This window comes from Neopsephotus bourkii, unplaced genomic scaffold (assembly GCF_033783945.1).
Source record: "Neopsephotus bourkii isolate Nb327-2 ecotype Australia unplaced genomic scaffold, CSIRO-AGI_Nbou_v1 NB_360, whole genome shotgun sequence".
NCBI classification, from domain to species: Eukaryota; Metazoa; Chordata; class Aves; order Psittaciformes; family Psittacidae; genus Neopsephotus; species Neopsephotus bourkii.
This window is the reverse complement of record NW_026900866.1, coordinates 1348529-1370535: the sequence shown is the minus strand read 5'-3', so window position 1 is coordinate 1370535 and position 22007 is coordinate 1348529. Positions and strand designations below refer to the sequence as shown.

At 36.5% G+C, this 22007-nt stretch overlaps 1 protein-coding gene across 1 annotated transcript in view; it reads left to right on the top strand.

Annotated features, from left to right (window-relative positions):
- The window catches only part of USH2A (usherin), a 375196-nt gene that overhangs the window by 141216 nt on the left and 211973 nt on the right, over nucleotides 1-22007 (top strand). The window contains exons 25-30 of the mRNA XM_061348575.1: nucleotides 114-302; nucleotides 786-916; nucleotides 6113-6386; nucleotides 9338-9541; nucleotides 9687-9767; nucleotides 12041-12226. Of these exons, the coding sequence (XP_061204559.1) occupies nucleotides 114-302; nucleotides 786-916; nucleotides 6113-6386; nucleotides 9338-9541; nucleotides 9687-9767; nucleotides 12041-12226 (1065 nt within the window). The remainder of the gene's footprint in view (nucleotides 1-113; nucleotides 303-785; nucleotides 917-6112; nucleotides 6387-9337; nucleotides 9542-9686; nucleotides 9768-12040; nucleotides 12227-22007) is intronic.

The following is a 22007-nucleotide window of genomic DNA, read 5'->3' as shown; positions in this document are numbered from 1 at the left end:
TCTTTATAAATGCACACATGGGCATATATGATAGGGTGAGGATGTATAAAGCATATAATTTAATCCCTGTGTTTAATTGCAGGCTTAAACCCATTATTTTCCTATTTTTGCAGGGATGAAGATGATAGTCCAGAAAGGATTTGTGGGGTGTCTCAGTGACATATATTTGAAAAAAGTGCACACTCCTTATGAAAACTGGGAATCTTTGAACTGGGAAGATGCTGAAGAGCAAAACAATGTTTGTCATATTTGGGAAGGATGCCCCGTTGTTCTCTTAGAAGGAGCACATTTTCTTGGCAAAGGTAGTTTGCTGTACTGCTGCATTAACCAAGTATGTTTTTGAGATATAAAAGATGATTGTATCAAAAGTGTTGCAGTGATCTACTTTTCAAAGCAGTTTTAATTATATAGGATTATTTTTGAATGCTTTAAAATTTGTTTTCTGGGTTTAGCAAAGGCTACTACAAGAAAGAGGAATTGAAATCATAAATAGGTGCTGTAATGCAGATTTGATATGCATGTAAAAGGTAAAGTTTCACTTTTGAAGAGGCCCAGATGCCTAAAAAAATGCCAGATAGCAAAACTGGGACATTGCACCAGTTGTTTGCTACAATACGTTATGGGTAACTGTCCTTTACAAAACTGAGTGATAAAGTTGTAAACTTTAATCTTGAAACCTGAATTCTTCATGTCAAAGTAGAAAATAGCACCTAGATTTTTGCTTTTGGTTTCTTGAACCTATTTATTTTATGTATTTGATTAACATGTGTTCACTTTCTTTCAAGGGTTCCTAGAACTACACTCAGGTGTTTTCAGTGGTGGACTGGAATTTGAGATCTCATTCAAATTTAGAACAGATCAACTGAATGGATTGCTTCTGTTCGTTTACAATAAAGATGGCCCAGATTATCTTGCAGTAAGTTCAGAAATACAAATATGCTATATACAGGTATGACCTGTGAGTGTTGACCACTGAGATAAACAGAAGTTTAGGTTAGATAAAAAGTTCTTTACTGTGAGGGTGGTGTGAGTTGCTGAAATGGGTTGCCCAAGGAAGTTGTGAATGCTCTGTCCCTGGCAGTGTTCAGGGACAGGTTGAATGGAGTCTTGGGATACATGGTTTAGTGCGAGTTGTCCCTGCCCATGACAGGGGGGTTGGAACTAGTTTCCAACTCTTAACTATTCTATGATTCTATGTCCAGCATGTAAAGAAATTTCAAACAGTAAGTTATTTTTGTGTTTTACTTGTTTTGGAATGCTGTGCACAGCAAAGTGTAAAGGGAGCAAAAATACTCCAACAAATGCTCAGAATAAATTACCTGTGTTATTTATAACTAAGAAAGATATCAGTATATGAAGAGCAGAATTATTCTCTTTATTCTCAGTTATTCTTTTGCTGGATTATAAGGGATTAGAAAAAAAGAACAAAAATATGTATTAAAAGGTTTCACTTCATTCCTGGGAAAGTATAGAATTATCCAATTTCCCAGTTTTCATACTAGAACAAAATCAATTAAATTGTGAATCAAAAAGTTAATGACAGAAATTGTCTGGTATCCAGAAATTGTTTGGTATCCTAATAAATCTTTTTCTTTAAGTATATGTATTTTGTATAATTTATAGGATTTCTTTATTTTGATTTGAAACATAGAGAGAGAAATTAGTGGTCCAACGTAATCCCACCTCATCCCTATCACTAGAGAGAAAGCTGTAGCGGTATTAGGCAAAGTTGTAAGATAATGCCAATGAACTTTTTTTTGGTGTCTGTTGAATAAGACTGGCTTATGCTCAGAAGTACTCATGCTTCCATCTTTTTCATGATTTTAAGTTTGAATGTGTTGCAGTTTTTCAAATATTTTTGTTAGTTAAATGGCTATGGATTTTCATCTTTTTCTTCTCCCAAGAGAAGGGAGGTTGGAACCTGATGATCTTAAGGTCCTTTCCAACCCTAACTATTCTATGATTCTATAATTAAACTGTGGTCACCATTGCATAGTGCATCAACTCTAGTTACTACTTACAACTACTAGCGAGTATTAGAGAGGATTATGTTGAAAATAATATCTCTTTTCAGTTGGTCCAAAAAGCAATCATTTGCATTCAGATTTCTGAAGGTATTGTTACTCTTTTTGCCCCACTCTGCCCTTTCTGCTTGTTTAGTGAATTTCATTTATTTAGTTATTATTATGTAGCTGTTTTGCTAATGGCAGTCATGTTTATTGCATGGCATTATATCTAATGTGCCTTTCCTTTTAAACTTCTGATCTAAAATGTATATTTTTCTCCTTTTCAAGTCAACTATAACTTACTCTATCTTTACTTTTTTTGTACTGACTTCTCCGGCAGTTTTTTCCTGGGTTTTGAGTTCTGCTAGACCTGATTGCCCCCAATTTTTGAAGCAGCTTTAGTTAAAAATTATAATGAGTGAGTTCCAATAACAAGTCTTGCAAATTACATGTTATCACTTTAGTTTTGCCATCAAGTAATGATTGAGATCATAAAATAATAGCATAAGATGCTGTGCATACACTACTGTCCCATCCTACAAAGACTTCTGTAATTCACAGTACAGGGGCAGTAATTATGTGAATCATATTCACAGGGACAAACATGGTTTTTGGGTTTTGGGTTCTTCTGGAGATTCTTGCCGTGTGTAATCCTTTTCCCCTTTTTCTTGCTCTATGAAATGCTAACAGAAATAGAAGAAAACAGCTTCTTGATTATGAAGGAAAAACAGGACTCAATAATGAAAAGTAGAGTCAGAACTACAAAGTAGTTACATGAAACACTTTCCATCTCTACTCATGCTTCCAGATTTTTGGCATGTTTATACTTAGGTTATTCTTTTAGCACTGAAAACTGTGATTAGATAATTTTCTTAGTATTTGTCCAAAGTCAAGTAAACTTTCTTTAATCTCACTTTACTCCTGACCTCACATCTCCATAGCCTTAAAATGAGGAATTCTAGAGACGATGAGTATATGCATGTTTTTCCAACCCTTGCAGCTTTGTGCTCTGCAAATACATAATGATAATTGAAGGTTTTACCATACACTTGAACTCACAAAAAAAGGTTAATAGAAAGTGAAAATGAGGTGTGTAGCATGTTGCGCATGAGCTACAATGTCTTTGTTAGGAGCCTTTGCCAGGAGCCGCACTGCAAAACAGGTTAGAAGCTATACCACTTATCCTGAGTGCCAGTGTAACACGGTATTCCCTGACCCTTCCTTTTGCATAGGTCGCAGCTCTCTTATTAGCTTTATAGTTTTGGAATGACCAAAGCTAGGCAAGTGGCTGGTCTGCTACCAAAGAGCAAAAGACTCTTACCTTGCCTTCTGAGCAAGACAAAAATTAGTCCTAAAAAGCTGCTGTGTGTAAAGTTCATTTCTTCTGTGACTTCCATGCCCTGACAATAACTCAAGCCAGAGAATTCAAACTGATTCTTTTTGCATCAGGCACAATAATTATAAGCAAGATGTGACCAGATAAGCTAGTTGGAATCATTAGCTCTCACTCGGACGTTTCCTCATGACCTTATGTGATTGAAAGAAGGTAATGTGACTGCTGATAGAGTTTGCATTACTGATTTTGATGCTGACCACTTCAACAGCAGTGAAAGCCTAAGCACTGCTAATCTCATGTGACAGTGGCAGCAGGTCCCAAGACATGGTAACTGATTATTTTCTTCTACAAAGCTACACAGTAAGAAAAGAGTCCTGCAGGAATCTTTTTAAAGGAATTACACTTTAGAATAGCTGCATGAAGTAAGGTAACTGGTACCCAAGATTAAAGTGTTGCCTATGGTGGAAATAACGAGGGGTGTGAAATAAGTGTTTTGGGAACTCAAAGTGGAAATCTTTTTACTAGCAGAAGTGTGGCATACTCATGTGGTACTTGTGAAGGTGATATTCCTGTTAGTCACCAGTGATTTCTTTCTGGTGTCGGGAAGAAATTCCCATTTCCTGTCCTGATTCGGGGGAGGCTACTGGGGCATTTGTGTTCAGGCCTCTGACCTCTGGCTGGCAGGTCTGAGCTTGGCTAGTACCATTACACAGTCTTCTTGCCTTTGTCATTTCAAGGGTGCGTTGCTGACCAGTCTTCAATTTGTAATCTGTCTTGACTCTCAGTCCTTTTTATTCAAAGCTGCTTTCTATCTCTAGAATACCAGTGGCAGCCCCTTTGTTATCAACGTCAAACATTCTGAGAGTGCACCCTATCCTAATGCCCAGGTAATTAATAAAATCTTTAATCAGAATCAATCCTTATGTCAATATCAGAATGATGCCACAAGCTTCCAGTGGGCCTCTAGAAGCTGTTCTTGCCCTTTATGTATTCCAGATTCAGGCTAAACTTTGGCTTTCCTAATTCCATCCTTACATGTCCAGGTATATGAAAATAAGAATTGAGTGCATAGATATCAGTATTAATAAAATTTTGCAGCACTGTTTAATATTTGTACCCCAAATTCTGAAAAGCAAGTATGCTTTTAAGCATTAAAGTGAGAGCCTGCTCAGGTTTAGAGCTGCGATAGAGCTCTCTTGTTCTGTTGAGAGATGGTTAACTCAGATGTCTGGCAGAATAAGATAATCTTCATGCATTTTTTATTTAAAGTAATAATATATTTTCCAAGATTAAAAATGTTATCCAAGGCAAACAATTTATCTGTTGTTTTTATGAAGTATGCTCAGTACCAGGAAGAATCCTAGATCTGTGCAGGACTTTGCTTTTTTCTTTTTAGCTTCACCTTGCAGAGCAGTTAAAACATTGGTCCACTATCTTTAGCTGCACTTGGCCATTCTAAATGTCAGTTCATGTCAACACAAAAAAACACAAGCATCATTCACTGCCTGCTTTAAGACTATGCCAAGATGAGTAAATTGGAAGAAGGATGTGCTGAGTAGTGACCCTCTGTCAAACACCCTGCCCTCTCTCCAGCTTCCAGGTCTGGCAGACTTGCTGGCATATTACTGGTCATGCTGCTGAAATGCTTCTTTCACACCCGCACAGTGTGCTTTGTATTAATTCTCGTCAGGGAAGAAAAACAGGGGCTTGTTAAATGGACTGCTTTGTCAAGCTATACTCATCAGCACTGATGCCATATCAGTCCCTTCACTTGTATTATAGAGTCCTTGGCTATGAAGAGCTCTGAACTCATGGAAATAGGAAAAGTTGTGGTCCAAAAGAAACAAATAAACAAAATCCCTCTGTCTTGTCAGCTAGCAGCCAGTGTGCCCTCTGAAGTAGGACCTGTATTGGCACTGGCATGTCAAGTACCGAGGTCATTCTTTAGATGGGGTCTCTGTTAAGGAAATATTGCAATATTAATATTAATAGTAACCTAACTATGTCAGTTTGTCAATACTTGTGATAAGCATTTATATTAAATCTGCAATTTTATAATAAAATTTTGGCATGGGAACAGTAATGCTCTTTTTTGTGAATGTATCTGTATTTTTCAAAACCCAGTTCATCGCCTAAGTCCTCTATACATGCCAATTTACAGTCTAAGCCTACTTGTATTCCATTCAGTCAGGATAAAGAGTCTTGCAGTAAAGCTTTGGAAACTTCTGCAGTGAAACATTTAAGTAAAATGTATTTCTATTAGAGAATTAGAACATTAATCTCAAAAAGCACACACAAACCCAATTATTTTCTTACAAGATTCAGAAGAATAAGGATGTATGGATGTAAGAATCAGTGACTCTGGAAACTTTTGAAATTGAGTTTACCAGCCAGTTAAAAAGACCTTAATCAGGTCTGACATTTCATCTCCTTATTATCTTGTTGCATTCTTCTAAAAAATGAATTGACAGATAAAATACTGTTTTCTTATTCTCTAAAAAAGCAAAGCAATCCTGGTTGATTGTCTTTTTACTTAGTGCCATACTTGAGAAAGAACATATATTCCTACTTTCTGAATTAATCAATACATGATATTCAGCATATTTTGTGTAAACAATTTTATGGTGATTTATGCTATCCGGAACTTAAAACATTGTTGTTCATTGATTTTGTTTATTGACTGCCTTTCTTTCTTTTTAAATAGTTCTCTCTGTTGTTGCTGTGTATGTGATGTCTCTTTCAAATTTTTTTTCTATTTTAAAATGCACAGATTGAACTGAAAAGTGGAATGTTAAACATCTTTTTAAAAACTGGCATTGCCTTTACACAAGTGGATCTCTGGTTAGGACTGTCTTATTGTGATGGGAAGTGGAACAAAGTCACTGTGAACAAGGAGGGCTCTGTAGTTTCAGCAAGTGTGAATGAACTGAGAGAGCAGATGCTTGAACCCCATGTTCAGGAGCTGAATGTAAACTCACCTGTCTATGTAGGAGGAATCCCGCCTGAGATTCAGAATTTTTATAAGGAACTGGCATTAGAACAAGGTAAGATTCTAAGAAGAATGTGTGTTTCTCAAAGCCTGCTGTCACGCACGAGGTAGACATTCTGCAGGTTATAGTGTAAATTCATGAATGTGTGACATGAATATTTCCTTCCACCCATTGTTGCTTTATCTACCAATTATTTCTACCCATCTAGCTTCACTTAGTCCTGATCCTTTTGTAATGCTATAAAAGATCTTCCAACCCAGTGATCTGTGAAGCAATCTAGCTCAGGAGAGGAACTGATGAGTAGCAAATGGTAATCTGAGATGCCCAACCAGAAAGGAGATCTCAAGTCTTCATCAGAGAAAACTAGTCCAGATAAACTTGTTTCATTTGATCAACTTGTGCCACTCATAGATCTGAAATAGAAAACCAATGGAAAACAGTAAACAGCTTAAATCACTGTAATGAGGCTGGATACAGTGATATGGAAGAATACTTGAAACCTTATTAGTCCTTTTTAGGTGATACTGATTCTGGTCTAAAAAAAAAAAAATCAAGTGAGTATAAACCCTGGAATTTGGATTTTGGCTACGTTGGTGCTTTCCGTGTTATTAGGAGGGCGGGAGACAGTCATGTTTTTAGCCATCACTGTGATCCTTCTGTTTTGGAACAGGTCAGATTTCTAGGGAAAAGAGAAGTATTAATTACAGCCTGACACTAGTGGCCTCCAAAAAGGATACTGTATTAAACGTTGTAAAAAAGTGTCTATTCCACTATCTCTGTTTAAAGTTTGGGTTTCTTTTTTCATTACTTATGAAACTATTCATCAGTTATGGCATTTTTTTCAGATACTTTGGGCAAATAAGTAGCAGTCAGAGAGAGATTAGTGGGGAATCTAGTAAGTGGCTTTGAATGCATGAACTCATATTGAATGTGTGCATTCAAGTAAGCATTGCAGGGCTGCATTGAAACCATGTGATTTCGCAGCTATTCCATAGAATAGTTTGAATCAAATCCTGCACTGGCCTTCACAGACAGCTCAAAAAAAAAATATGTTTTAAGTATTTCTTCAGCTGCAGGTATCACGTATATCATAATTTGCCTCCAGGTTCTGTGTGCATAATATTTACGGCCCAAAAGAGCTAGCCAGTCGCACCCTGTCAGTGTTGCCCTGTAGCAGATGGTCTAGCCTCATGTATGGATACGTTCACAACTCCTGCAGCAAAGAGATCTGTGAACAAAGAATCTAGGGCAAAATAATATCTAAAGTGAATGCCTGAAGTGCATATTCAGGCACATCAATAACATCACTTTTTTTCACCAAGCCTCCTAAGCACGCAACATAAGGATGCAAATTTATGGCAGAGCATCTGAAGATAAAAATACTCCTGTTTGTTCCTAAATACAGATTTAGATGAGCAAGATCAGGCAGTACATCTTTGGAACATACTTTTATTTAGGACTACAATGATGTAATTGTATGCTAACAGAATATAGAGACCTTTCCAGTTTAATAAATAATTACAAAATGTTTTCTCAATGGTTGCTTGATAGTTAATTTTGAATAAAGGAATATTGTTTTGCTCACAGCAAATAAGGGATAAATATCCTTCTCCTACCACCCCATCATTTGGCTGGCATCTGTCAGAAATCTTGAAATAGTGATAAGCGCAACTAAAAAGATAGTAAAATTAATGTATTAAAATACATTGTACACTATGCATCTCATAGTAAATTAGACAACTGCTCATTTTGTCTAATGATTAAGATGCCTGTGCATACTGGGATTAGTTCTGCTACAGACCGCCTAAGAAGCTGAGCAGATTGCTGTTGATTAGGAATTGAGTTTAAATTAGGATATATTCATTTTAAGGCATAGTTTTTGTAAATCCCTAGTGTTATGGAGAGAGAGGATGATTGAAAATGGGTGTCCACCTTCAATGCCCTTTTTACATGAACTATGTATGGATATTGGATTGTCAGATCGGGATAAGTACAAATACTACTCTGATCTGCCATCTTGTAGTAATAAAGGTAGTAAAAAATACAGAAGATTAATATGGTGCTTTCACAAAGAAAGAAATGAGCACTGGTCTGTGAGAGGCTGATTAGTAATTTGCAAAGTTAATTCTTCCATGAGTTGAAATCTTCAATTTGGTTACTGTTCGCTTTGTTTTTACACTGAACATCAAGCACTGTACTCAGATTTGAGAACTATTTTGTATCAATGTATGAATTCCTTTGTAAATTAAGTCATAGAGCTATATAGACAATTTAACAACTGCATGCAGTTGTTTATGGTGGTGTTTTTACTACAAGTAACTAATTTAACATGTGTGTAATCCCACATGTCCTTGGTCATCGTGCTTGTAGTAAGTGTGGGTAAAAGACCTTCCCAAATCTTCGCTCATGAAGCCAAGACATCAATGTTGATGGGAATGCTACAGTCACAGAGAGGAATATATACTGTATTTATATAGAGAAATAAATATAAAATGAAGTTACTTTTTCTTGCAAATGAATAGTTTGAGGTTATGTTTCAAGAGTATATTTGTAAACAGCATAGCAGTCATATCACCATGTGGAAGATCTTCTGTGATGTCCTGAAGTTAATGACGTACTCAATCTAGATATTCTTCTCAGTTTGTGGAAGCATGTACGTTAACAAAATATTAGCAAGCAGCAGAAAGCTGATTTTCAAATTCAGAATCACTTTTAAGGTAATAATTTTGAAAAGAGAAATGACAGAAAGGAGAAAACTATTTTCATGTGGGATGGCGATGATAGTAATGGAAGTATAGTTCTGTAAGGTAGGAACACAACGCTAGAATACCAGCGATTTTTACCAGCTTAGCATTGTGAAAGTGGGGACAGAATTTCATGTTGGAAGTCAACATATTCACATTACAGTCTTTAATGTTGAAAATACAGAATTTAAAGGAAAAAAAGTGATTCCTAATTAATGATGGAAGCTCTTTATGTGATACTAATCTCTTACTGTTTGCTAGGTTTCGGTGGTTGCATGAAGGATGTTAAATTTACACGAGGTGCTGTCGTTAACTTGGCATCTGTGTCCAGCAGTGCTGTCAGAGTCAATCTGGACGGATGCCTATCAACTGACAGTGCTGTTAACTGCAGGGGAAATGACTCCATCCTAGTATACCAAGGGAAAGAGCAGAGTATTTATGAGAGTGCTCTACAGCCGTTTACAGGTAACATATTGGTTCCTTAAAAAAATACATCATTTTTATTTCATTCTGTATTAATGTATTACCATGTCCAATGTTTTTTGGTTTGTCTTTTTCTTTCTCCTTTTTTCCTTTTTTCTCCTTTATACTTTTCTATATTTTTTTGAAGAATACCTTTATAGGGTGGTTGCCTCAAACGAAGGAGGATCATTACCTAGTGCATGGACCCGCGTTCGTACAAGAGAATCAGGTAAATATAATTTTAAGGCTTACTTATTCCCATTTTTCATTAGTTACCTAGTATCATGTTGGAGAAAATTCCACCACAACAATTTTGGGTAAGTTGCATAGTGTTTCTGAAGCAGCAAAACTGCTTAATGCTTTAATAGGCACCAGATTACTATCTTCAGCTATAAAATGTTCAGGCAAGTATTTTCCACACATAATTCAAGGTCTTTTCCAAGTATATATTAGATTATATAATTATGTGAGAGCAAAGAATATGCAAGGATTGAACTACATTAACTAAGAACAGCCATGCACATAGGTATGTTCACATGTGCACATACAACTTATGGTACACGAGTCTGCAGGAGTAAGTAAATCTGTGTTTTCCTATGTATAATTAGTAACACAAAATCAAATGTAGAGAAGAGAGATACTGCAATAGCAGGCACAAGCTGTAGAAGATAAGAGGCCATATAGTTGCTAGGGAGAAGAGGATCTTGTGAAAGCTTTTCATTACATTACCTGCACATGGGTGTGCTGCTCAGTGCTAGTGAATGAGAATTCTTTTAACACAATCTGTTCTGTAGATTGTGTGTGAAAATGTGGCAACATGTACTACAAAAGGAGCATGTGACTTTTGGAGAAAGTTTCAGAATAAGAACATGATACCTGCTGAGCCTTAAATATATTTTATGAAGAAAATTTCAAAGGCCTTTCCTCTTCTGTTCAGTGTTTTTGTAAACCTTGTTGAGCCAACAAGTTTTAGCAGAATTACAATTCTGCATATTTTGTTTAACCAACTTTCCCTCTCCTGTAAAGCAAAGCCTAATTCCATTCCATCAATGCAGAGAATTCTTATGATGCATGATATTCAATGGATAATCTTAAAAAATGGTACAATACCTGCATAAATATTGGACTTGCAAATGCATTCTTATACAACTTACTGCCATTATTTTGTGTAGCATCCAGAAGAGAGAAAAAAGTCATGCGTATTTTCATATCAACTGTTTGACAACTGTAAGGTTTGCCATAAATCTATGTTTGCAAGCTGACCACAGCACTGAGCAGTCCATGTTCCCTGAGGCTGGAGAATAATTACGCTATTTAATTATTTTTGAGTTGGTTTTGTTATGTCCCTTATGAGAAGACCATCTGCTATACAGTACCTTACTTTGCGCTATGAAACACTACAGAACTAATAAAATCAATATACTACTGTAGCATTCCTGGAACATCACATTCTTATTTTACACACAAATAGCAATTTCCAGGTATTTTTGTACTTTCCATTCTGTTACCCTTATAAGAAACAAGAGTGTATTCATATTTAATGAAACTAAGCAATAAAAGTACCAAAAAAAAAGAGGTTATTGAGAAAAGCAAATGATCAGCAGCAGGGCTAGGAAGACGACATGCATTTACAGCAAACTCATCACCTATAGGGTTCCTTGGGCCTTTCCTCTGCACCCCTTGTGCATCATCTGTGATGAAGTCTGTTACTGGCCAGACCTTTACTTGGTTTAGTAATATCTAATAAATAAAGGTTATTGGAAGTTAGATGACTTTTTTGCTTGTTTGGGGCTTTTTTATTGGCAACTGTATGCACATATGGGAGGGGGTTGGAACTAGATGATCTTAAGGTCCTTTCCAACCCAAACTGTTCTATGATTCTATGAGCTTGGCTTTCCAGTTCTTTTAAATATCTTCATTTTTCTTCTTTTCTTCTCTTTTTTTTTCTTCTTAATAAATACAAATTCCTGCTTTACTCTGAGACAATTGTGTGGCATTGTGGAAGTATGAAAAGAAATGGAAAATCTTACATTTTTTTTAAGTACTTTTGTAAATGAGAATGCGCATCCTTATAAATGATTCTTAGTTGTGGCGTTCTGTGGCTTAGATAGCCAACAAGTAACTCAAACCCTTCTGTCTTGCAGTACAGTCTTGCTTCATTCAGTTGTATGATTATAATGCCTGAACTTGTTAGCTACGTACAATTCACCTCCTCTCTTTGTGAGTGATGCTTAAATTTGTTTGATACATCAAATGTTTTCGGAAAATTGCTACAAGAGAAGTAGGAATGTTATGTAGATGGAGTTTTGATGGTTTTAAAATATAGCTTAAACTCAAGATGTGCAGTCATATTAAATCAATGCTGAAAAGTTACAACTCTAATAAATTGTATTTATGCTAATGGTTGAGTCTGATTTACTGCAGCCATTAAAAGTGAAGAATAGGGGCAATAGTCTCCTTAGAACTGCCTTTTTCTGTATTTTCTATTTTATCCTTCTGCAGTTCCACAAAGTGTGCCAACTCCCTCAAGAGTTCACAGTATAAATGGTTACAGCATTGAGGTCACCTGGGACAAACCGGCTGGGGTCATAGGTGTAATTGAGAAGTACATTTTAAAAGCATACGAAGAAGATGGTCCCAATGTACCCATCACTAGTGCTGAGCTTGCTGACACTAGTATGCTCACAGGTAAATGTTAAGTACCATATTTTAGACACATCTAGTAATACAGGATGCTTATATCTCCTTTTGTTGAGCTATAAATTATTACTTCTCTGGTTTTGTGTATACACAGTATAGGTAACATATGGAAGAGTACTGTTTGTCTCAGCATCCACATACATAGCAGTGCACTGTCTTCAAAGAATAATAGAAGTTAAGATATAACACAAATAGTAAAAAGCAATTTTACTCGAGGTATGCCTTCCTAACCAATTGGGGGAAATGCTTTTCTGTTTGTTTATTTTGATTTTTTTCTTCCTTCTTGTTACCTAAATTCACACACATAAATTCAAAGTTCACCCAGTTCACCTAAATTAGCTCTAAACGTGGGTCCCAAACTATTCACCCTGATGTGTGAAGGCACTTGCCTGATTTTGATCATGTTAACCTAACTGATTTCTGTTGGAGCTAGCATCCATTTATGGTTTGGTTAATAGTACAAAATTTTACTTTCATTGGAACAGACTGTGACCAGTAGATTTGTTTATATGCTATCTAAACTTAATTGTGTCATTCTTGACAATTTAAAAATTGCTAATAACATAATGCTCAAAGATGATGCTTTGGTTTGGCTGGACAACAGAAGAATCTTAGAAAGTGCCTTAACCCTCAAGCAAGATATTATTGCTGCTTTCCTGAAGCCCAGGTAATATGTGCTTATTTTTTGTTATGTTAAGTTTATATGTTTTGTGTTATTTCTCTGCCATAATGTATGTATAAATTTTCAAGAGCAAAATGCACGTACTCTGTTTTCTTCATTTAGAAATATGTAATGTGCTTACAGTAACAAAAGTGCACAGATTTTCTATTCTTACTGTGATTTCTTTGATGAACTTGTTGATTTGAATACTCTTTGTCTATTCTGTAAAGCAATAGAAATTGTATTAATAGAAATTAAAGACCAACCATATAGATTAGGTATCTTATTAACAGATGATGGTCAGAACCAACCTTTTGTTTAACTTTGTTGGTATTGTGACAAGACAGTGTGTGAGGGTTATGAAAAGGTCTATACCAGGCTGGACAGGTAAGAGGTTATCTGCATGGAGCTTTCAGGGTGCAGAAGAATGTCAGATTCCCTTATGTTAAATGGAGATGGTAAGTGGATCCTGGTTCTTTAGCCTATCATAGCAGGTAGCTGTTGAATACTGCAAAATAAAATTACTGTAAGAACTTAAGAATGGCTGACCTCTCTGACAGTGTCAGATTGTAGATGCTTAGAAAGAAAATGTGTTAAGCATAGAAATAATACAAATTCAACTGGGAGTTTGTGAAACTTCTGAGCTGAAAGTTGCATCTGGACCATCATGCTTAATGGTCTGTGGTAGAATTGTCTTTCTTTTGTTTTAATAAATTTATGCTTTTGGTTTCTGCAACTTGCTGTGTCAGTAAGTTTTCCAATTCAGTTTTGTGTGTGTGGAAGGAGTGCTTCCTTTTGTTATTTCTAACTGCTGCCCAACAGTTTAGTTATGTATTTTCCAGTTTTGGCATTGTAAGAAATATGTAATTTGTGTCCTCATGTTGAGGTTAGAGCTGGGACAAGTGAAAAACTAAATCACTGCTCTTGAAATTATTTTGCCTTCAGCCCATTGATTTCAGTGAAGCCTACACAGATGGGGTAGCCTCTGGACATAGAGAAATGGTTACCCACAGATGTGAGGCTGCCAGGTAAAGGTGTGTCTTTTGCTGCTGAATTATATTTCCTTGTAAATCAAAAGTTAATATAAAGACAAAACCCCACCAAAAGATCTGTCTTTGCTTTGGGTTTGCTGAGAAGGTATTTTTTTCTTATTTTTCTCCCTAATTTGAAGGGAATTTCTTTAGAAATTCTTTTGTTTAATTCCATGAGAAGATACTACAGTAACCCCAACAGCCAGGCTTGCTAATGCAACAGCAGAGGGGAAAGCACCATGGGCTGTTCTGTTTATGTCAAATTCAGAAGAACCTGTTGTGCCTTTGTCAGGAAGATAATCTGAACTAAATGTTAAAGCTAAAGTAAATCTGTAAATAAGCATAATTTCACAGCCTCAAATGCCTGTTTCTGACTCCTCAGAAACAAAAATCCTTCAAAATGTGACCCCTGTAGTCTTCAGAATGTCTTTTTTCACTTCCATCCAGAAAAGAATATTCAGCAAATTTAAATCCTTTAAAATCCTTAAAATCCTGATTGCTGAGCCAGGAGTTTATTGGATAAGGTAGTATATTTCAACATGGGGTTCAGGATCTGTATTCTAGGGTGAGAGTACAAAGAGTATAAATCTTTGGGATCCAAGGAATACTGTGTTAGCCCATCTTGCCTTCAGAGAAACATGTAATAACATTGATAGACTTTGAATATACCAGTTACACTCAGCACAGCAATAAGAGAAGTACAGGGTCATCACATCAAATATTTTTTTCCTAAAGGCTGGGCTGCTTTACTCTGCATTCCAGTGCATTCCACATGCCATAAGAATTTGGAATAGAAATGAGAATCAGTATTTAAACAAATGAAAGGAACATTAGAACACAGTTTCAGTGCAGTTTGTGAGCAGCTTTTGCTTCTACTTTCCTTTGGAATCCAGAATATCAGAGACTCAGTGGGATTGGTAGGGTTAGAAGAGACCTCTTGAGATCATCTAGTCCATCTCCCTAGCTCAAGCAAGATCAGGTGGAACAGGTTTCCCAGGACCATGTCCAGTTGAGTTTTGAGTGTCTCCACAAACAGAGATATTCCTCTATGGGAAGGCTCATTTTATTGTGTTTATTGTGTTCAGATGGAATTTCATGTATTTGAGTTTCTGCCTACTGAGTCTTGTCTTATCAGTGGAAGCTACTGAGAAGAGTCTGTCTGCTTCTTCTTCATTCCCACCCATGAGGTACTTGTACAGATTGATAGATCACCCTGAGCCTTCTCTTTTCTGAGCTGATCAGTGTCAGCTTTCTCAGCCTGTCCTCATAAAATACATGCTCCAGTCCCTTTATCATCTTAGCGGTCCTTTTGCATCTTCCACAAAGTTGCAGAGGGCACACATTTCCCCCATCATCAAGGTCATTAATGAAGACGTTAAACAGTTTTTTGCCCTGGTATCAACCCCTGGGGTACATCACAGCTGTCTTGCCTCTAACTGGATTTTGTGCTACTAATCACCGTCCTCTGATGCTTCTCTTGTCAAGCTCATAAGAGAAAAACGCTTTATAAATCAGAAAGAATTTCACTGTAGAATTCATGAGATCAACCAGCCTCTAAATTTTACCAATTCCTAATTATGAGCAGTGAAGAAGAACACTTGTGGAACCTGTAAATTATATTTCAATAAGGTATTCTGCAAAAGAATCCACAAACATTTGGTATTCCTCTTATGGATTTTTCTTTCAGTTTTGTATGGGTTTTGCAGTGTGTCCTGCCTGTGTCATTGCTGCATTAGCCAAGTTGTGGCTGCACAAGTGATGATGAGAAAATTGTTGTCAGCATCTTCCCCTCTGAATGCCCACAGCCACTGTTCCCTCCTTGCCTTGACACATGTTTATAATTACTTTTCACCTTTTAGGCTTTTATGTTTGGCGGATGAATATCTCAGGCAAAGTTAATTTAATGTGGTTAATCAAAGCGGTTCTGCTGTGTCTCAGCTTTGAAAGCACTCTAGCTAGGGAGCCTCTAAGAAGTGGAAATGAGGCATCCTGCCAAGTGGCTGTTAGTCCCAGGCTTGCCAGTGGGGCCATGGGGCCATGGGTTACTTGAACCAGGGAAGAAAGGCCAGGAAGGGTGAGCCTAAAATGAGAGCTTGATATCTGTGGTGGCCCTTGGAAAATGTTTTCTTCAGGGTACTTTGCTCTACATGGGGCTTGTAAGCCATTTCCTGCAGCCAGGTAGTTTGCCACATGTCCATAAGGACATGGTTTAGTGGTGGACTGGGTAGGCCTGGGGTAAAGGTTGGATTTGATGATCATAAAGGTCTTTTCCAATCTAGTTGATTCTATGATTCTATGAAACTACTAATGAATTACTTGGATATTACTTTCATACACCTGAAAGCTCTCGGTTTGTGCAAATATTTTATGCTCAGAACACTCCTATGCTGCAGTTAAAAATATTTTTATAAATCTGTAGAAAATAATTGCAAACCAACTAATGTAAGTATATGTAGGGCCAGAGCACTAGGAGAGCTCCCAAATCCTTACTCAAATTAAGACAAATATTGACTGTTTTAAATCTTTTCTTGTAGGTACAAAGAGTCACAGCATACTAACCAGGTCTGGTATAGAATCATAGAATGTTTGGGTTGGAAAAGGCCTTAAGATACCTAGTTCCAACCCCTGCCATGGGAAGGGACACATTTACTCACAACTAAAATCTGACAAAATGTTTAAAGTAATAAGAGCTGAAACCTTGTATTGAAAATACGGTTTTCAAGAGGTGCTTCATCAGCTTGAACCACTCTTAAATACAAGAATGGTTGTCATTTTCAGGTAAGTTATTTCTCTATGTCATCATTTAGTAGGAATAACCTTTGGTCAGAAGCACAGATAAATGACAGAAAACACCTAAATATTTCCCATAGACAGAAGAACAAGAGTATATGCTTTACAGTGCCATGCCACTTTTTGAGAGACGTGGAAGGCAGTATGCAGCCTTACCAGATGAAAACATGTCAAGTACTGAGACCTATGTAATGATTAGTCTTGCTATGCTTGTTGGCTTGTTTTCTCCCTTTGTGTGTCTTAAGGAGATTTGATCTCTTTATCTCTCACATCCATTGGTACACACATGTCTCTTGGTGGGAGGATCTGAAGGAATATGCCAAAAGCTGCACCTCAGCTGTTATTGCAACAAGGGCAGCCAATAGATCCATCTATGCCCGTTAGGTTTCTGTGAGTTGTCAGGTGGTGCTTGAGTTCCTAATGACCCTAAATCAGAATGGCAGGATGTAGGATCTTATTTCCTTTCAGTTAGTTGGCTTTAGCAGACTACCAGGGTATTTTACAATATATGCATTCTAAACCAAATTATATTAATATTCTACAGTATTAAGGTTCTAACTTGACTGAGGTTAGGCCTAAATGAATGTTTACAGTCCAATGCTATTGTATAAATTGATTACTATGAAATGTAAATTATCTGACTAGATAAACCTGAACATTTTATCAAAATTACGTCAACTCTTAGCTGCATACCAAAACTTTTATTAATAAAAGGAAATCAACTTCTTAATGTTTATGAGGGATTATTAATTTTTTAATAAATTAAAATTAATAAATCTAAAAAAAAATTGCAAAAAAGTTATGAGTCTTTTTTTCTCTCTCTGCAAAATCCTAAAATGAATCATCCTGTGGAACAATGACAAAGTTATCTGAAAGGATTAAGAGTAACATAGTGTTAGATATTGCAGAATTTATACTCTCTGTGGTTAATTAGCTCCTGGTGAAAAACTGGACTGTTGGGCTAAGCTTTTCTGCAAATTAAAGCAGCCAGAGAGATGCCCCATGCTAAGGGGAGTGTAACATGTTCTTTTGAACCACTGTAACCCAAACTGTGCCTTCAAGGCCAGTGGTGCTTGCCTTAGATGGTTTGGTGTCAAATCTTCCCGTGGAGAAAAAAAAGGCTCTTACATGCCACAGAAATCCAGTAACTAAAGGAAGTATTTTGTTTCTTTTCTCTTATGAGCCAAAGTGTTGTAACAGGTGCCTTCTCATTCAATAATTCTTTAAAATTTTGCAACTCATTCTAAATTTAAGATAGAAAATGCTTTAAAAATGCAGATGTATGTGACAGATTGAGGTACCCAGGCTTTCAGTCCAGAAATGCATATGCAGATGTACTTATACAGTTTTTGCTACAAGCTGTCAAAAACAAAGTCAGTTGAGGACTTCCTTTTCTGGTCAGTGGACTGTGATTAAGTGTACTGTGGCAATGATGCATCTCGACACACCAATGACTTTGTTAGACAGATGCTGTATGACCTCTGGCATTCAAGTTGGCTAAATAGTCTTTAGATTTGGGGAGGGGAGATTTGGTGAATTATTTTAAAGAGCTTAAACAAGAATTAAGGTAAACCGTTTCAATTGCAGTATGTGTATTTCAAAATAGGTCCTGGTGAAGTGTTAGGTAACAATGGAAAAGTCTGGGAAGGAAAAGTCACTTTGGCAAGACATACACTCAGCTTGTGAAACAAATGGTATTTGTGGGGGTAAGCTACGTGGTTGACTTTGGGAATCTTAAAATTCAGTAGCAGAGCTGAATTTTCAGGCTGTATATAAAGTACTGCCTGGATTTGATGTATATTGGCTTTCAAAATTGTTCACTTCCACTGTTTTAGGTGAGTGCATTTTTCTGTGGAAGTTAGGAAAAGAATTTTAGTACTTGTGTTACCTCTGTAAGTTTAAATAGTTTTTTTGTGTGAGTTGTCTCTGTGCACGAGTAGGTTTAGTTTTTGTTTTTATGGAATAGCTGCTTCAGTAAATGTATTCTAAAAAGCTCACCTCAGTTTATAGTTATTTAATCAATTCATTATGCAGAGTGAAAGCTCTGTAAGTTACCGTAAGCAAGTGTGTCTTTTTGTCTCTGACAACTTGGTGGTGTTTTGAAGGAACTTTCTGACAACTCAGGATGACAGATTGGAACAGTGAAGCAGCTGCTTTCATGAAAGTCTTTTAACTGGATGAGGAAATTGCTAAAATACTGTAATTGCATTTGAATCTAGTTTTCTTTTCTTGTGAATATTTAGCCCTCATACCTTAGTGGTAAAGCAAGTTTCTTCCTTGATGAGAAGTGCTACTTTTCTACTCAAAATCTGCCAGAATACTGTAGAATCTGGCTGCCCTACCTAAATATAGGAGACCTCCCTTCTAGATGTACTGAACAAAAGAAACATCTGTTTTATGAAGAAGGGAAAGGAAGAAGCTGAATATTTCATCTTCTCATGTACTGTATGCATTAGAATGACAAATGGAGTGGATATAAAGACACAACTGACTTGTCCACACATCCATTGTATTGTAAATTCATTGTTGACCCTTTTCTACTGTCCATGTCAATATTTTTATCCTTTATCTACAAGAATGAACCAGCATTTTCTCCCTGACCCAACTCTAAACCTAACTTTAAATACGGAAAATAATTAAAGATCATTTAAATAAAAGTATAGAAAATTAAATACTAGCTTTGCATATAAAGTGGGCTTAATGTTCTAGGTGTGATTCCAGATCACTGTTTTAGACTGTTAACTTTACATTCATATTTAACAAATGACATTATTCAGTTTCATGGGGTCACTGTGTCAAAATGTCTGTGTTAGAACTTTAATTTATTTCCAAAGGTTCTTGGAGTGGGCAGATAGGAGTGGTGTGTTAGAATGATTTACCATCTCTGATTCCCCATGTGGATTTTAAGGCTTGGAACATAGTCTATGATGTAAATTTTAAGTCTAGATGAATTCAGCTTCTCTGCAGTGTCAGGGTGAATGAGTGGGGCTCATATCCCAAATGTGGGAGGCTGACCCTCATCTTAAATATTGATGATGCCTCTAATTCTATCTCCTGATCAAAGTGACAATTTATCTGTCTCTCTCCTGTTAACTCTAACAATATATGGAAGTGTGGTTGTGACCAAATTTTGCTTTGCTAGCATCCCACCTTAGAAACTCTGATGCACTCTTCTCTGGTCAGCAATTATTGTGTATAGACAAGAGATGCCAGTCTGAGTGATATAATTGAGGAGTTAGGTAAAGTTTTTTAAAGCTGTCAACCAACTTAATTGAATGATAGGCTGTTTTTTACTGCAAAATTTATTTTGCTGTGCTGCAAATGAATTCACGTGTATCAGTGGCGATCTTTGCTATGGGACTGCTGACTTTGTACTCCAAGACAGTCAGGCACCGAGTGTAAATTTCAGCGACTGACTAAAAGTGCAGAGGAAATGAGTGGGTAATGAGAGGAGAGCAGCCAGTTCTTTAATTGAATTAAAAGCTGGGTGACACCAATGCAGACACCTGTCCAATTACAGACAGGCCAAGGTGTTTACCATTGCTGTACAAGCGATTTGAAGATGACAGAAATCTTTCCGCCCACAGATTAACATAATGAAGGAGAACAGATTACAGTGGATGCTGGCCAAACAGATAGGTTGGCAGATGAGGAAAAAGTAGTTTGCTGAAGTATGTAAATAAAATCTGTGCACTTTTCTTATAGCCTACCTATGCAGTACATCTGTTTCTTCGTTGAAAGAAAATAGTGCAAGAGTACCTGTGAAGGAAAAAAACATTAATTGGGAAATGGGCAAATTATTTTTTTTAAGTTGTTGTCTTTGAATAATTTTTTAAAATGTAAACCTTGTGTTACAAAAAGATTTATTTGTTGCTTTGTTGGTTTTTTGTTGTTTCAAATTCTTGCTGCCTTCCACAGACCTATAAAGCAGGTGCTCTATATAAAGCCCTTCTACTTTGCCAGAAGTAAACCAAAAAGCCTAATCCAAACCTTCCACAGCTTTGGATATCTTTCTGGATATGTGCTACTGCAACTCTCAGTGCCTGAAGCCATTGGTGACCCCACGGAATATCTTCCATCAGGAAATGCAAGGAGCATTAATTCACTGCTTCATGAGAATGAAGCTACAATTTTAAGTGCTAAATGTACAAATAAAACTGAATTGCTACCTAAAGCACCGTAGAGTGAATAAAGAGATATTGCTTACACTATACCATGCTCCTCTTGACTGAGAACTTGCAAATGTCACAGGATTTGGTTTCTGCATGTGTTTATTTGCTGAAGGTTATTTCAATAGTACCTCTTATACTTTTCTGTGTTTAACCCTCTATGATCTGGAAAAAAGTATTTTGCACTACGTCTTAGGCAATAAAGATGTTTTTTTCGCTGATGAAATTTCTGTGCTGAAGAATTTACTGTAGACTCCAATATCCCTTATGTGGGGAAAAAGACTTTTTTAAATGAAACCCAAGTTTATGTTGAATTCTATGTAGTAGCTGAATGAAAAGTAGTAGAAAGGACTGAATTCTTCTACCTGTTTGTGTACACTTAATTCTGAGAGGGTTTGCAATCTTATTGTACTATGGGCTGTTTGGTCAAGAATTATGGTTCTGTAAGGTACCGTTGGTTTTGCTTTGTGAAATCCCGGTGTTGAACAGTTCTGAAATAACATGTTTTGCTATAAATTTTATTTTGTTAATAAACACTCCATTAATTTTACTAAAAGCTGTGGGAGTCAAGGTTAAAACATGGTTTGAAAAAAACTTGACATTATTTGGCATCTTTTAGTTACTACTGCATTTTAAGTCCATATTACTTTAATGTTGGACCTGCTTTGAAATGGAAATTGCTGATGTTTCTGAAAATGAGTTTTTTTTCCATGTAGACCCTCTGTATACTTCAGTTCAAAATCTTGTGTAACTTCCTGAAGTAGTAAGTAGTGATTTGTTACATTTGCTACAACAGAGAGCTGATCGATGTGTGAGAATACAGCAACTTCACTAACATAAGCAGGACCTAAAAAAACAAAATATTTTTCTTGTAAACCCTTGGATATTGTGTCACCTGAATTATGCTGCTGTAGTAGTATAGCAAATACATGGTTTATATGATGCCACTGAAGTAATGGAATACAAGTAGGATGTGTTGTACAAAAAAAAAGACTTAAGTTTAGGGATAAAGAGGGGACAACACTGGATAGGAAGCATTATAAAATATTTTGTTCTGGGAGACAGTGAAAATTCCTTGGAGAAACGAATGAGTGAAAAAACTTTGTGAGACAGAGACT